The 17271-nt window shown below is 46.0% G+C and overlaps 1 protein-coding gene across 2 annotated transcripts in view; it reads left to right on the top strand.

Moving 5' to 3' along the window:
- Arfgap3 (ADP ribosylation factor GTPase activating protein 3) overlaps positions 1-17271 on the top strand; it is a 41586-nt gene that overhangs the window by 17482 nt on the left and 6833 nt on the right. Inside the window, exons 6-12 of one of the 2 annotated variants that reach the window (XM_051189502.1) lie at positions 3216-3303; positions 4931-4990; positions 7850-7896; positions 8660-8799; positions 13386-13514; positions 14190-14312; positions 16204-16332. In XM_051189502.1, coding sequence (XP_051045459.1) covers positions 3216-3303; positions 4931-4990; positions 7850-7896; positions 8660-8799; positions 13386-13514; positions 14190-14312; positions 16204-16332 — 716 coding nt within the window. Of the gene's footprint in view, positions 1-3215; positions 3304-4930; positions 4991-7849; positions 7897-8659; positions 8800-13385; positions 13515-14189; positions 14313-16200; positions 16333-17271 lie in introns of both variants that reach the window. The other variant, XM_051189501.1, reaches the window with a different exon arrangement.

Here is a 17271-nt window from a genome sequence, read left to right as displayed (position 1 = left end):
AGGGATACATGTCTAGGAAAGCAAAGGTCCTGTCCTGTGTCAGGGACAGTCTGGAAGTGGCATCCACACCACTGCTCCTGTCTTGCTGGCTGGAACTTGGTCACCTCTGTACCTAGCTACTTGCTCAGTTTTAAAATTAAGTTACGTGTTCATACCTGTCATGGTGATACATGCCCAAGATGGTCAGCTTATGAAGAGAGATTTATGGTGATGCAGGTTTGGAGATTACAGTCCAGTGTAACCTTTCTAGACCACTGATGTCCCACCAGCTGCTCCCCAAATAACACAGAGAAACTTAATAATTATAAATGCTTGGTCAATAACTTAGGCTTGTTTTTAGCTAGGTCTTATAACCATTTCTACTAATCCATGTGCTGCCCCAAGGCTTGTTTACCTCATCTACGTACTTTCTATTCTGCTTGCTCTGCATCTCATGGCATCTCCTGGCAACTCCTCAGACTCTGCCCTTCCTTCCAGCATTGACCTTGGCTGGCTCTCCTGCTCAATCTCTTCCTGCCCAGCTATAGGCCAGTCAGCTCTTTATTAACCAAAGAGAATAATACATATTTAAGTATACAAAGATTGTTCCACAGCAGTCCATGGTGGCTGTTCTTGTAGCTCCTAGACCAGTTCAACACTAGGACACTGGTGGGGAGCATACAGAGAAGCAAAATTGCTCACATCATGGCCAGAGGAACTGGGATCCCTTTTTCCCTCTCCAAAGGCCCTAAGGACTCCCTTTAGAACCTACTCACCACAGGCTGGAGAGTGAATAGTGATACCAAGCTTTTGGTGCGGGAAGCCATTTAAAAGCCAGAACAAGATGCAAGCACTATCCATTCATGCTCCTGCACTGCTAAGACTAAGATGGACTTCTACTACAAGTTAGAGGTCTGCTGTGGCTTACAGTGAGTTCCAGAACAGCCTGGGCCATAGTGTGAGACTCTGTCTTTAAAAACCAAAATTTAAAAAGCAAAAGCCCCTGAGTAAATAGCTCAGAAGACAAAGCATTTACTGTGCGTGAGGACTGGAGTTTGGATACAGGAACCATGTAAAGGTGGACAGGTATAGCAGCCTTCCTGAAATCCCCGTGCTCAGGAGAGAGAGAGATGGGATCCTTGAAGCAAGCTGCCTGTCTAGACTAGCTGAGTTAGCAAGCTCCATGCTCAGCAAGAAGCCTTGCCCCAGTAGATAAAGGGAGTGGGATCAATCTCCAACCTGTACCCATACACCTGTGAACATGTATGCACGCTGTACTACACACACACACACATACACACATGATAAACTTGATTTTTTCTTCTTTTTTGATATTATGATTTACATGGATATGTTGTCATTGACAGTATAATAAGTAGTTACCAGAACCTGGGGTGTGGGATACAGATGTGTAACCCAGCACTCAGGAGGCTGAGGCAGAGGACTGTGATTTGAGGCCAGCCTGGGTGGGGAATGTCACTATTGTTTAACACAGCACTAGATACAGAATAGACTATGAATATCCATGCCTCATAGCTGAGAGATGGCAGAAGTAAAAAGATGGGCTGGGAAGAGAGGGCCAGGAGCAGCGTGGTGTGGACTCTAAGATGAACTCAGGTGTATCTGTGTCATCTCTGCATTGTGTCTGCTCTTGTGCAGATGGAGACTCTGGATAGATGTGCACTTTGTAGTCCAGCCCCACCCCCACCCCACTCCCACCAAATGCCTAGACACAGTGACATCTTGGCTCAGCAAACACCCCCAGCATCTGACCTTGGTTTCTAAAGACTTATTTATGTGTGTGTGAGTGTCTGCATGTGTATGTGTGCAACATGTGCCTGCAGATGCTGAAGAGGATGTCACATGCCTTGGAGCTGGAGTTCTAGACAGTTGTAAGCAGCCCGATGAGGGTGCTGAGAACTGAACCCGAGTCCTCTACAGGAGCAGCCAGTGCTGTGGACCACTGAGCCATCTCTCCATCCCCTCAGATCCTACTTTCTAATTCCCATCTCCCAGCAGCAGAGTCAGGACCACCTGTAGAAAATGGCCACTGAGCCAAGAGTGCAGACCATCTTTAGAGCTAGAAAGTGAGGTGCAGAGGGGAGAACAGACAGGGCTTTGTTCAAAGGACTCATAGGAGCCTGAAAGACCCCCAGTGGTTAAAGCTTGGGCAGTCCAAACCACAAAATCAGTTTGCATTACCACCCAAAGAACCTGTCACCAGGAGTCAGTGTGATGTCAGTGAGGACCACATAGCTGAGGGAGGTCTTCCTCTAGGACCCTAAGCTGTGTGTAGAGTCTTCAGGACATGGAACTCAGCTGGACTTTCCTCAAGTGCAGGTCAGGCTGGGAGACACCTCCAAGACTGGAAAGGAAGGAACTGGCCCTATCACCTTACCAAGGGTCAGGGGACCATATCCAATGTTGAGTCATGTTGACACAGGCAAGGAGAGAGCCAGGCTGCTACAAAGCACTAGACAGCATCCTTCAAAAGCTTCAAGGCCATGAGAAATGATCATAGGCTGTAGAGGCTCCAGGGCCCATTGTTGGGCTTGCCATGCCTAGGGGTGCTGCATCCATGACCATGTCCTACTTTGACAGGTGTGCAGAGGGGGGAATGTTCTGTATAATCTGGATCACTTTTGCATAAATCTGAAATTATTCCAGCCGACTGTGGTGGCCCAACCTATTATCCCAGCCCTCAGGAAGCAAAGGTAGACAGAGCTCTGTGAATTGGAGGCCACCCAGGTCTACATAATGAGACCCTATCTCACAAAAACATTCAAAAATTTATACCCTGGAAGGGAAGAGGCTGGGAATGTAGCTCAGTTGGTAGAGTGTTTGCTAGAACATACACAAGGCCCTGGGTTCTATCCCCAGACCTCATAAACTAGGTGTTGCCTTGCATATCTGTAATCCCAGCAAAGGAGAAAAAATCAGAAGCTCAGGGTCATCTTCTGCCACAGTACCAAGTTCTAGGCCAGTCTGGGATTCATAAAACTCTATCTCCAAAAACAAAAAACAAAAAAAAAAAAAAAAAAAAAAAACCAAAACCCCCAAAAGACAGCAATCAAAGTGAGACATTTGAACATTGAGGCAGGGCTGAGGACAGAGGCCTTTGGGAATCTTGCCACTAGCACATGCTCAGAAGGGGCTCCTGCACTGCTACCCTGTGCTGGTTTACTGTAGTGACAGTCCTTGCTTTGCTGCTAATGACTTCTCTCACCCTGCTGCAGGTCAGTGGTATCCTGCAGGCATCAGCTCAGCCAGAACCAGCTCCCTTAACACCATGGACCGTGGAAACCACTCCAGAAAAAAATGAAGGTGGGGTTCATGAAGTCAACACAGAATGCCAAGATCAAACTGCTAAAGTTAAAATAGAAACCCTTTTTTTGTTAGCCCATGGACTCAAAAGACATTCTAGAAGGTTAACTAGAGAGTAGGATAATTGAACCGTTAGTTTCTGCTTTAGTACAGTATTAAGTGTGAACTTCTTGTTTGTTTGTTTGTTTTTCAAGACAGGGTTTCAGTTTCTAGCCCCGACTGTCCGGGAGCTCTCTGTGTAGACCAGGCTGGCTGCCATCACCTGGACATTTGGATTTCTTTTTTGTATCCTGTGGTTGAGATGCCTTAGAGAAAGACAGAGGTCCATCCTGGCATTCTCCCCCATTCCTTCTTTCTCTCCTGGGAATGCAGCTCCAGGTGCAGCCATTGACCACGCCCAACACAACTGCCTTCTGCACTTTGTCTCCCTTCTAGCACAGTACACCCTGTTCTGGAGATTGCTGTGTCCCTTGGGCTGCATGTGACATGTGTCCCAGTGAAGGGAAGCTGCATAGTACGTGTATCATGGATAATATAGGTGCCATACTGTAAACCACCAAAATGATGAGGTAGAATTCTGCGGCCAGGGTGGGGTACACGCCTGTAGTCTTGGCACTGAGAGGCAAAGTCAGAGTTCAGTGTCATCCTTGGTTACCTAGGGAGTTCAAGGCCAGCCCGAGCTATATGATACCCTGTCCAAAAATTTTACAAAGTAGAATTCTAAATAATAGCAGTTGAAAAGACAATTAACTTTCATTCTATAAAACCATTGTTTTAAACACGCACTTGCATTTTTTAAAGACAGGGTCCCACATAGCCTAGGTTGCCTCACACTTACTGTGTAGCTGAGGGTGACTTAGAACGTCTATTTGTCCTGCCTCCGCCTCCTGAGTGCTGGAGGACGCCAACATGCCCAGTTCTTACAGCAATTTTAAGTCAAATTACCTATGACAGGTTGTAGGGAGGGTGGTAATGGAGCTGGAGGTCTAATTGGAGAGGGGAATGACTGCCATGATTTACACCTTAGGATAACTACAGCTATTAACTGTCTCATAGTAAAGCATAGTAGAGAGGTTTTAAATGTGTCTAACACAGAGAGGTGGTAATGTTTTGTTTTTGGTTTTTTGTTTTTGTTTTGTTTTGTTTTTTGTTTGTTTGGTTGGTTTGGTTTGGTTTTTTGTTTGTTTGGAGCCTGTCCTGGAACTTGCTTGAACTCACAGAGATCTGCCACCTGAGTGTTGGAATTAAAGGTATAAGCCACCAATGCCCAGCTAATGTTTTATGTGATACATGACTGCAACACACTGTACACATTGTTGAAAAGTCATAGTGTGTGTGTGTCATAAATATGTCAACTGAAAAGAAAAAAATATATTTAAAAGAAATGGAGGGCCACATGGTGGCCCATACCTTTAATCCCAGCACTCTGGAGGCAGAGACAGCCAGATCTCTGTGAGTTCCAGGCTGGCCTGATTGACATAGTGAAACCATGTCTTTAAATGATAATGAAAGGGGTAGTTCAGTGGTAAGAGCACCATCTTGGCCATGTGCACTACCAAAAATTATAACGATGAAATAGATCATAGAGCTGAAACACAAAGTAAAGATTGGTGTTTTATGTTTTCAGGTGGACCAGAGCAAGGGCCAAGTGTGGAAGGTCTGAATGCTCCAGGGAAGGCTGCAGTAGGTAATGTGGCCTGGGGTCCACCTTTGGATTCTGCCTGTCTCAGTTCTTACAGTGATTCAACATTGTGATTGAACCCATTACTGTAGTGTATCAGGCAAAGCTACCTAGCCATCTAGCCGTCCTGCTGTGCACCTTGCAAAGGCTGCTCCACAAACGTACCCACTAGCAGGGCTCAGAGCCCTACCTTGCACCACCCTTCATCAGACACTCAGCATTTTCTCCTTGTTCTGAACTTCAAAGCAGTGTCTCTTTGATGTGTATTACATTTTTATGTATTGGAAAGTAGCCACACTGATGGAAAATAACTAAACCTTCTGGTCTACAAATCTAGTTCCAGGTAGCTAAGGTCTACACAGAGAAGCCCTGGCTCAAAAAAAAAAAAAAAAAAAAAAAAAAAAAAAGAAGGAAGGGAGAAAACTCAGAATCAGAAAGTGATATTAAAAAAAAAAAACAAAAAACCTCTATAAAGCATGTATTTTTGTGAAGTTTATCAAATGTTGATACTAAGACCTTAGTAGAAAGAGACAGCTACTTAATGACAAGATGCTCCTCGTGTCTCAGTGGCTGAATGATAAGATCTGTGTGTAAGTCAGTAGGAACTGACTCACTGACAGTGAGTCAGCCCTCAACTTTAGTTGAGGCATAGTGCTGGGCCCTTTCCTGTTTTTGATTTTTTTTATTTATATGTTTAATTTTATGTGTATGGGTATCTGTGTACTGCATGCATGCATGCAGAAGCCTACAGAAGTTAGAAAAAAGGTTAGATAGATATTCTGGAACTTGGTACAGATGGGTGTGAGCCTCCATGTAGGTTCTGGGATTCAGACCCAGGTCCTCTGCAAGAGCAGCCAATGCTCTTAACCACTGAGCCATCTCTGCAGCCTCCAGGTTCCTCAGTTGCCTACCATAAAAGCCCTAGGATTGATTACCAGCAGCACCAAGCAGTGGTAATGGTGATGATTGGTAGTGAGAATAATGATGATGATGGTGGTGATGGTAGTGAGAATGGTAATGGTGGTGGTGATGATGGTGGTGAGAATGATGATGATGGTAGTGATGGTGGTGATGATAGTAATGAGAATGATGGTGATGGTGGTGATGATGGTGGTGAGAATGATGATGGTGATGGTAGTGAGAATGATGATGATGGTAGTGGTGGTAGTGAGAATGATGATGGTGGTGAGAATGATGGTGATGATGGTGATGGTGAGAATGATGATGGTGACGATAGAGAGAATGGATGGTAGTGACGGTGGTGAGAATGATGATGGTGGTGAGAAGGATGATGGTGACGATAGTGAGAATGATGATGATGGTGGTGATGGTGGTGAGAATGATGGTGGTGACGATAGTGAGAATGATGATGATGATGGTGATGGTGGTGGTGATGGTGGTGATAATGATGGTGGTGGTGATGGTGGTGAGAATGATGATGATGGTGATGACTGTATGCATGAGGGTACAGTAAAGAAACTGCAAACATGACCGCTCATTTTTATTGTAAATAAGAGCAAGAGAACATCCAGAGGCATCTGGAAGAGTCCAAAACACAGAGAAAAATAAACAGACCATACATGGCCAGGACTATCTGTTAGAGAAGGGAGAACAGTATATAGGGAAAGAGCAAGAGGATAGCAAAGGATAGAGTTAGTATAATGAGGCTGGGGCTGGGGCTGGGGGTATACTAAAGGCAGCAGGAATCTGAGGTGGGATGGGGTGGGGGCTTTGAAATGTATAACAACTATGTGAGACTGCCAAAACCATTCACAGAATGTTGCTGGAGTCCAGGGCTGGACACAGCTTAGATCAAGTGGAGGGGGCAGTGTTTCCAGTGGCCACAGATGGCAAACAAGGCTCAAGGTAGCAACAGGCATCAGGAAGCCATCAGAGAAGGCATCAAAAGAAACCACAGGAACAAGCTGGAGATATGGCCGGGGTTCAGTTCCCAGTCTGTATCCCTAGTCTCAGGTTATCTGAGACTAGGCACCCAGATGGTACACAGGTATACAAACAGGCAAACACCACACATAAGATGGAAAAAAGGAACCATAGGAACAGGCTGGCTTCTCTGATGATAAAGGAGCTCTCAGCTGCCTCCTGGAGAGTGAGCAAATGAAAAGGCAAGGTGGTGGCCCTGGGGGAAACCCTCAGGGCAAAGGCACCTTGGTCAGTGTCAGCTTGAAATGTACAGGGTTCTGCAGCTGTAGTCAAACTAGGGCAATGGACCATCCCTATGAGGTGCTCGAGTCTCAGCACCTCTGAAAACAAAACAGACACGTTCAATCCATGAGCATCTGTGAAGACTTTTACGGATGCTGGATTTCTGTGTTGGGTATCGTGAGGTTGCATGTTCCCACCTGTGGGAGAGAAGGACTTTTGCATTCTCAAGTGTTTTGCAATGTAGCATAACTATATAGTCCTTGAGAGCCATGGGTTTTTAGGTCTGATAAGGAAATTTGACAAAAAGGTTCCTCCAACGATGGGGGAACAGGACAGTAAGTATTGAAGGCTTAACATCAAGCTGTATCACACAGAGAAAGGACCCTAAGCCCAGGCTTCATCTCACCCAATGACAGCCATGCTTTAGGGGTTTACACATGGGTCCCTTGACAGCAAGCACCTTTCCTCCCTGAGCCATCTCACAGAAGAGTGTTTTTAAATGCTTGTGCCCAACCCTGTTTCTCTAGTGTGTACTCAGCAGATGTTTGCTCTGGGCTGAGGTAGTGTATTTGTTGATGCAACTCTGCTGACCTGAGAATATGCTGAAACAAGACATCTTATTTAGAAGACACATTAGAATTTTTACTTATCTGACTCTTTATTTCTTTTCTTTTCTTTTTTTTTTTTTTTTTTTGGCAGAAATTTCATCTATTATAAAAAAGAAACCAAATCAAGCAAAAAAAGGAGTGAGTATTAAATTATGAAAAAATATAGGAGTTGGCTCTAAAACTAGATAGAGATCCATTTTCTCCTATGCCTTGTTTTTAACTGGAATATTCTCAATTGTACATGGTTCTGGCTTGATGTCTTTAATTCTAGCAACCTGGAGGCAGAGGCAGGCAGAGCTCTGTGAGTTCCAGGCCAGCCTGGTCTGTAGAGTGAGTTCCAGGCTAGCCAGCGCTGCACAGAAAAACCCCTTCATAAGAAAGAGAGACAGAGACAGAAACAGAGAAGAAAAAGACCTATATTGGGATCCTGTCTCACCCTAATCAGAGCAGTATTCTCACTTATTTTGAGCCATAATAATAGATGTGGCTTTTTGTGCATATTTAACCTTGTTTTCTGCCTGTGATCAAATGTACCTGATATGACTTGAGAGTTCTCTCCTGCTGTGACTCTGAGGGGCATCTGTGTCCTGTGAGGAGCAGAGGGTGGTTTTATAGAGTTCTCTATTGTGGTGATGCCCTGCAGGCAGGGGTTGGGGTGGGAGCACCCACTTCCCCACCCCTCCCCTTCACTCATTCCAGCTCCACCCCATGAGGTGGTCCTGGCTACTGCCTCGAATCCCATGAATCCCATGTGTGTCATTCAGACTGCCAACCTCACAGAGGGGACTAAGAAGGAAATGATTGTCACAGATAGGCCTGGCAGGTCAGGGACCTCAGAGTATACAGCTGCAGTTACAGGTTTTAACTGCCTGGAGAGAATGAAATCTTACTTGTTTTTCAGCTTGGAGCCAAAAAAGGGAGCTTGGGAGCCCAGAAACTGACAAATGCATCCTTCACTGAGATCGAAAAGCAAGCACAGGCGGTGGATAAAAGAAAGGAGCAGGAAGGTCTGGCCAAGGGTGCACCAAAGGAGGAGTCCATGTAAGCTCATTTGCTTCCTCTAACACTGTAGAGAGCAGAGAGGTCTATACTTTGACTTGGTGTGTTTTCCAAACACCTTGTATTTTTGGTGATTGTGCTATGCAGTGTGTAGTTTCAAGAAAGTTTGTGTCACACTGGCATGTGGATTGGAAAGGACAGGACTGGTGGCTCTAGGGAGCAACAGCGGTCCCTGAGGTAGGCGTGGGCAGGAAGAGCAGATGGAGCACAATGTAAGGGAGACACTACTTCTTATCAGGAAGGCAACTACAGCAGAAAAGACAGGTTAGAGTAGAGGTTCTCAGTCTGTGGGTCTCGAACCCTTTAGGGGTCAAATGACCCTTTCACAGGAGTTGACTAAGACCATCAGAAAACACAGCTGTTTAGATTATAATTCATAACTGTAGCAAAACTACAGTTATGATGTAGCAACAAAAAATAATTTTGTGGTTGGGGATCACCACAACATATGGAACCTTATTAAAGGGTTGCAGCATTAGGAAGGTTGAGAACTCTGGGATAGTGGCACAAGACTCACTTAGCATACATGAGGGTCTGTCCCTCTCCAGACTGTTGGGAATACTGGTAAGACACAAGCGATTGTAATGTTGGTAGCAATGGGAAAGTAATTGAGGCTAGAGCTGTATGTAGGTCACTTGTAGAGTGCTTGCTTGGGGTATACAAGAGCATTCACAGAACATGAACCCCAGAATAGAGTAGAAGGAACCTGAATGTGTCTCCTGTGAATAAAGGATGTGGTGTGTCCTCACGGTGTGATTTGATTGAGCTATGGAAAGAATGAATACATAGGTGTACATTTAAAGTTTATAAGAAAGAAGCCACATGTAAAACTACACAGTGTGTGATTCTCCCCATAGGAGAAGCCCAACCAGCATATCACAGAGTTAGAGGCAGAGGCTGGGGAGGGAGAGCAGGTGCTGCCAGTGCGGAGGGAAGGCAGCAATACCCTGGGGTTTTTGTCTGTTTTGTTTTGATGTATGTATTTGTGGGTGTATGCACATTCACAAAGTCACTGCATATATGGAGGTCAGAGGACAACAGGCAGGAGTAGGTTCTCTGATTCTTCCATGTGGGGCCTAGGGATGAACCCAGGGTGTCACGCCAGGCAGTCCCTTACCCACTGGCCAAGGAGCTTTGTGGACCGTCTTCTGTGGAGCCTTGTTTATGTGTAGACTGTGTTCTGAAGAGCCTTGTTTTTGTGTGGACTGTCTTCCATGGAGTCTCTTTTTTTTTTTTTTTTTTTTTTTTTTTTTAAATGTGGACCATCTTCTGTGCTACTTGTTTTTGTGTGATCTGTTTTCTATGGAGTCACGGTTTTGTGTGGACTGTCTTCCAGGAAGTGTTGTTTCTGTGTGAACTGTCTCCCCTTGAGTCTTGTTGTTGTGTGGACTGTCTTCCAGGGAGTCTTGTTTCTGTGTAGACTGTCTTCCAAAGAGTCTTGTTTCTGTGTGGACTGTCCCCTGCAGTGATTGTTTCTGTGTAGACCATCTTCTATGATGTCCTGGCTTTGTGTGGGCTGTCTTCTGTGGTATTCTGTTTCTGTCGTCTGTGGTGATTGTTTCTGTGTGGGCTGTCTCCTGTCATGTTTTAATTCTGTGTGGACTATCTTCTGTGGGGTCTCGTCTTCCTGTTTTTTATGTGCTCTAGCTGGAACTGTAGTCCACTGTATAATGAGCTAAATAAATGACCCTGTTTTGTAAGGTTCTTTCAAGATCCAGTTTAGATGACAATTATTGAATTCCTGACGTTAGTACCTGAAGCACAGTAGGGGTTCAATCAGTACAACTGACAGTAGGTGCTTGATCAGTCTGACTTGTTCCTGTTTGTGCTGATGTTGGTTTGCTGAATGAAACTCAGAGGCTAAGCCCAGATAGTTTGAGACTGTTAGTTCCCTATTGAGCTCTGAGAATACCAGGGCAGCACTGACTGGTGTAGACAGACTTTCTCTATGACAGGAATGGAGTGTCAAGACTTGAATTTCTCCTTTCATTGCTTTCTCACCAGGGCACAGGTGTTGGGAAGTGGCTCTGCCTGTGCTGTGAGATCTTGAAGTAAGCTCAAAATCCTGGTGAGACAAGAGCCGTGGGATGCACCCACACCCTCCTTTGTGTGGTCAGGAGGCTGCAGAAGCAGTTCACAGGGAGATTAGTGTAGGATGCTGGCCACACCCACCCTCCATATGTCTGTCCTCAGGGTTCACTGAACAAACATTAATGAGGGCTTGACTTGCAGCTTGTGGGTGTAGTAGTACTTTCTTGTCGGGCTGCCAGTCTGCAAATAATGACACAGAGACTCATTATTAATGATGAAAGCTGTTACCAACTAGCTCTTATAACTTAACCTACTTAACCTTAACCTTTTTTTTTTTTTTTTTTTTTTTGGTTTTTCAAGACAGGGTTTCTTTGTGGCTTTATAGGCTGTCCTGGAACTAGCTCTTGTAGACCAGGCTGGCCTTGAACTCAGAGATCCACCTGCCTCCACCTCCCAAATGCTGCGATTAAAGGCTTGTGCTACCACTGCCCGGATTAACCCATATTTTTAATCTATGTTCTGCTGAGTGGCTGGTTACCTTATCTCCATACTGCATGTCCTGCTTCCCCTGTGTCTCACTGGTGAATTTGTCTTCTCAGAGTTTCTCTCTGCCAGGAAGTCCTACCTATGCTCTCCTGCCTAGCTATTGGTTGATCAGCTTTTTGTCACACCAATTACAGCACCACATCTTCACACAGTATAGAAATATCCCACACCATGTGGGTAGAGCCTTTGCCAGGCATGCAGAAAGAAAGCTTCGGTGCAGAGGTGCATGGTAGGGAGGGAAAGAAAGATTTACTTAGGGACCCAGTTTGGCAACTTGGTTGCCTTTCTCTGGGACATTGTGTTTTCACCAGGGGAAGTGAGGGTTGTATCCTGGAAGCTGATGTTCCTATCGATTGTGAATGGTTACAGTTCAGGAATCAGTAGGGAGTGTCAGCATGTCCTGCACTGTAACACTGTGAAGCTAAGGGCCTTTGTGGTGCCTCATCCATGCAGGCTATGCCTCATCTGTTCAGGCTATGCTGTTGGCTTCTGAGCACCCTACAGCCCAGCCTTCGAGGAGAGGAGAGCACATGCTTGTGAACAAGGACAGTCCTTGTTTAGAGTCCTAAGGGAGTCCTCCTGTGGTCTTCCTAGTCCTTCTGTTTTCTCCAGAGAACCTGCTGCTGCAGTTTGATCAGGTAGTGACTTTTAAAGAAACCGGGCAGTGGTGGCACACGCCTTTAATCCCAGCTTTCAAGAGGCAGGGGCAAGTGGTTGAGGCCAGCCTGGTCTAAAGAGTAAGTTTCAGGGATACACCAAGAAACCCTGTCTTGAAAAACAAAAATAATAAATAAAGAAAGAAAAAAGAAAAAGAAGAAAAACCAAAATAAGAAAAACAAACAAACAAACCTACCTGATGTTTCACTTTTGGTTTACTAAGGAAGATAATAGTAAGAAAGTTAAAGAAAAAGACACCTGCCAGGTCAGAGCTGACCCAAGAAATCCCCGTGTCTTGTTATAAGAAGGAAAGAGCAAAAACAGGAGTAGAATGTCTCTGGTATATTTCCTGCCATATCTATGGCTCCGTGGTGAGGGCAGGCGTGTCACATCTCAATGCACTGAGTGTCCATTTTTGATGCAAACCCCCATTCCTGCTCCTGGGCACAGCTTTCTATATGAGCTTATGTACAACTTGTGCTTGTGGGTGGGTACCTGGGAGCATGGGGAATGTGCATACACTGTCCAGGCCCAATGACGTGTACACATTAGAAATAGAAATTGGGGTATAGCTGGGACTCATGGGGTGCCTCAGCAGATGACCTTAGTTCAATCTCAGGAACCCATGGTGGGAGGAGAGAGCTGACTCCATAAGTTGTCCTCTGACCTTCACACACATACATTCCATATACATGTCACCCATCCCACACACAACATATATACACCTGATAACAAAGTGGTTTTAAAGCTAGAGACAGTGGCTGGTAGGTAGTGGACTGCTCATTTAAAATGTTCTCAGTATCCCAATACATAAAGGACACCATAGGAAATTATTCAAAATACTAATGATTATTATCTTTGCAAAATCAATTTTAGATATATAATCATCTTTTTAAATTAACAAATTAATTGCATGTATGGTGTCTCTGCATGTGGGAGTTTGCATGTTTGTGCAGGTGCCTGCAGAGGTCAGAAGAGGGCATCAGATCGCCTGGAGTGGTCATATTCACCTCTTAAATGACACAGACATGTTTACTAACCTCATAGGCTGATATGTTCTGGGAAAGTGTAATCAGATGTCAGTCAGAGGGAGGCTCCTGTGTAGGAAGTAACTGAGGTACTCGCCACCATACTAGACAATGGGAAGAACGGCCAGGAAGTCCTGAGCTTGTATTTGAGAAAGACTTGATGGCATCACTCTGCCAAGAGTGCTAACTAGAGGACAGAGAGACCCCTGAAGCTGAAGGAGGAACTCCATGGCTCCGGTCTGCCTATGATTTTAACCTAGGATTGTAGTTTTAAAGCTGAACTAATTAGCCTCTGCTTTTCTCCAGCGTTTCCTCATTGCGATTGGCCTACAAGGATCTTGAAATTCACACGAAGAAAGATGAAAAAATGAACCTGAGTGGCCAGAAGAAGGTGGAAGCTGAAAGGCTGGGCATGGGCTTTGGAAGCTCCAGGAGGTGGGGTCCGCTTGGCCGGCTCAGCCCAGTGCAGTCTCCTCATGATGAAGGGGTCTAGAGGTTCATTTCAACCTCAGACCATTTCCTTGGTGCTCTTCCCTTCCTGGTTGTTTGGCTTTGCTTTGGTATTTAGTATACTGAGCTTCCTGAGTAGAGTATGCACAGAGCCCTGGGTTGGATCCCCAGCACCATTGAATCCAAGGTTTGGGGTTCACTCAAGGTCATTCTGAGCTAGAGGAGTCCCTGTCTATCTCAAAACAAACAACAAATACAAAATAATCAGGGTAAAGGTAAGTATAGTGGTGTGTGTCTCTAATCTTAGCATTCAGAAGCTCAATCCAGATCCAGAAAGATCTGGACTATATGAGACAGGTGTGTGTGTGTGTGTGTGTGTGTGTGTGTGTGTGTGTGTGTTTCTTGGAAAGAAGGAAATGGGTCTGAGTCTCCATGAAATTGCACTGGAGTGGATGCCTTGGGCACACCACATGGCTGTCTTCTTCCTAGTCTTGCCCTCAGAATGACAGCTAGCTTCCAAAGCTCTCATTGGGTTTCCCAGCCCTCTTGATCAGCTTGTGTTTGTTCAGAGTATGGCTTAAAGCATTCCTTTGTTTGGTCAGACAGAGCCTTTAGAAAGCCAGTGATGTAATATTTCCTGTTTTATTCTGTCCTCTCAAGTGGCATCTCCCATTCCGTGACTTCAGACATGCAGACCATTGAACAGGAGTCACCGACACTGGCAAAGCCAAGGAGGAAGTACCAGGAGGACCCAGAGGAGTCATACTTCACCTCCAGCTCCAGGTGGTCTGAGCCTGGCCAAGGCCATGGCTGCATTAGGGGTTGGCTTTAAGAGCCATTACAGATCAGTACCCATTACAGTTTGAAAGCTCTGGCTGGTGCGAGTCTATGAGTAGGACCAAAGGCTGGGGGACACAGTGTAAGGGGCAGGGTTTACAACTAGAAAAACATTTGTTGATACAGTCAGTCAGCAGCTAAGGCTTAAAGCCAGAGGCAAACGAGATGTTTCTGTACTGTGAGGAGTGGAGAGAGGCAGAGACTGTCTCCGAGGCAAGGGCCGAAGCATGTCCATACCTTCAGTGGCTTCTGTATTGGAACATTGGCTTCTGAAAACTGCTAGAAGAGTCCAGTATAAATTAGGATTTGTGTATGTATTTATTCATGAAAGCCATGACTGTTCTCTGAAATCTGGGGGCAAATGGTGTTTAGACGTAGAGCAGAGGAGCTTTGATGCCATGTGGATGGTGACCTAGAGTGGATAGGAACTGGGCTGACTTTGCATGCAGGGCCCCATAACATAGCACTGTCTACGGTCAGGGTCAGCCTTTATATGTGCCATGGAGCCTCCAGGAACCTCTCTCTCCTTGGTTCAGAAGGGTCAGCCCCAGAGGCCTCTGTGCCAGGGACCAATTTTGGGGCAAATGGTGTTTAGATGTAGAGCCCTGTAGATGGTGGCCTGCAGGTCATTTAGGGACAGAAACATCCTTCTAGTTCACTTGAGGACTACAGTGACAGAGCAGGATTGCATTAGGTGCTTTGGCACCAGAGGTGAGGTGAACATACTCTGAAAGCCAGCATGTCAGTGCCACAGAGTGCTTTTACTGCTTCCAAATTATTCATTAGCCATTAGAACTTGCATGTTATGAATTATGGAAGAGTGCCGTTTCTATTAAGCAAGGGGGACATATCCTTGCATGACATTTTAATAGTAAATTCCATTATTTCCAGACTATAAATGATGCATTATTATAATACTGCATTCAGAATAATGAAACTGAACTGTTTGCTGAGCCCCATGGAGTCCAAATGGCCTTTGGTGGGGATGTGACTGACGAGAAGACCGTGTGCTATTAAAGGCTTTCCCAGGGACCTGCAGGGATGTGTTCAGAGGGGAGGAAGGTGCAGTATGAGGGCCAACATGAAGGAAAAGCTCATGGAGAAATAGGAACCAGAAATCAAAGCCCACTCTGGATGAAGGTTAGTGATAGGGAGAGCTGCTGAGTCCTAGTGTGGGACTGATGGCTGCACAGGCTGGCTGGTATAGAGTGTTGCCTGTGAGTGACTGGGTATCCCCTATAGGGTGCCAGAGCATAGAGAAGCTCTTGTGAGTGAGTGGAGAGTTGGGAAGACCCCCATGTGTGGACTGCTCTGGGCACCTATGCAGGTGTCATCTTTTGCAATTTAAAAGCACCCTGATGCCCCTTCAGTCCAGATAAGGTTTTGACTCATATAGATGAAGAATGTTCATGTCTTGGAGTGGTGATCTCCAAAACACCGGGCTCCATTGTTGAGAAGGATCTAAGTGTCCCAGCCCCTCCCCATCTAGTGCTGACACTGTCCATACCATGCGCTTCTGAGGAGCCAACCAGCCTCTGGGCTCTACCTTAGAGCGTCACAGCTGTCCAAGGGGGCGGCAGCCTCAGCAGCCTAAGGGAAGGGCCCACCTCTTCCTGAAGCCCTCAGAGAGCCAGGTCAGCTGGAACACAGTTTCGGGGGAGACCTTGGAAACAGACACCTCATGTCAGCTAATGTCCATTGGCCACATCTAGTGTCATGGCTACCCTTCATCTCAGAAATGACTGAGCAGGGAAGTCAGGGTCCCAATCCCAGAAAGGCCCCAAAAGGAGAAAGCATCCATAAGACTCCCTGGTCACTGTTTCTCCTGTTCCAGCAGGTACTTTGATGACCCCATGGAGTTACGAGGTAGTTCCTTTTCTAGCTGGGATGACAGTGCCGATTCCTACTGGAAGGACAGCAGCAGAGACCCTGAGCCTGCCCTGAAAAGCACAGGCTCCTCAGACAGGTAGGAGCTGCAGGCTGAGGAGACAGGTGCATGTGTTCTAGGGCCAGTGGGTGATGTCTGTGTCACGAGTGTCCTGTGTTGCTTTAGGAAGCGGCTGTGCACTGGGGGCGCATGCCAGAAACAGCCTGTGGCTGTTAGAAAGCAGGTGTGAGCGCTGATTCCCTGGGGATCTCAGTCCATGGGTCAGGGTGACCTGGCTCATGAATGAGGCACCTTACCCCATTAGAAGACTATCTGCAGTTTGGTCTCTGGGGGGGGGGGTTGAGGTGGGGTGGTGAGTGCTGTCTGTGTGTAGATGTGTATACATGTGTGTGTATGTGGTTCTAGGGATATGTGGGCAGTGTGCACATGTATATGAGTGTGGGTGCTGTCTATGGGGTGGGAGTGTGGTGCCAAGGATTAAACCCAGTGCCTGAAGCACACTTGTAAGCACACTGCACTGAACCATGCATGTGCCCTTCTGAATTTAACGCTGTCTTATTTTGAGACTCTGTTTCACTGAGTTACTCACAACAGCCTCAAACCTGAGATTCTTCTGTCTCTTGCTTATGCCTGGCACAGTCCTCATCATTTTGACTAACACACAGTCAGGTAATGACCACTAAGAACAAGGCACAGGACGTCTTGGTGCTCCCAAGTCCCTTGCTGTGTCCTCAGTCCCCAGCCCCTGCTTTTCTTATTTTTTTTTTCAGTCTTCCTATGTGGGAAGGTACCATGTGGACTGGTCATCCAGTAACTGGCCTTGCCTCTGAACTCTGAACCCCACTGTCCCCTGACTTCAGCCATTCAGGCTGAGGTGGCCTCCTCTTCACAGTTCTGTTAACTCCTCTACAGTTAAAACAGGAGCCCATCATTTCATTTATTGTCCACACCAAGGAGCTTTACACGTGTCACGCACACCCACACACCCACAGTGTGGGCAGTGTTGTTTAACAAAGC

The sequence above is a fragment of the Phodopus roborovskii genome, unplaced genomic scaffold, assembly GCF_943737965.1.
Source record: "Phodopus roborovskii unplaced genomic scaffold, PHOROB, whole genome shotgun sequence".
Classification (NCBI taxonomy): Eukaryota; Metazoa; Chordata; class Mammalia; order Rodentia; family Cricetidae; genus Phodopus; species Phodopus roborovskii.
This window is presented reverse-complemented; position numbering and strand designations above follow the sequence as displayed.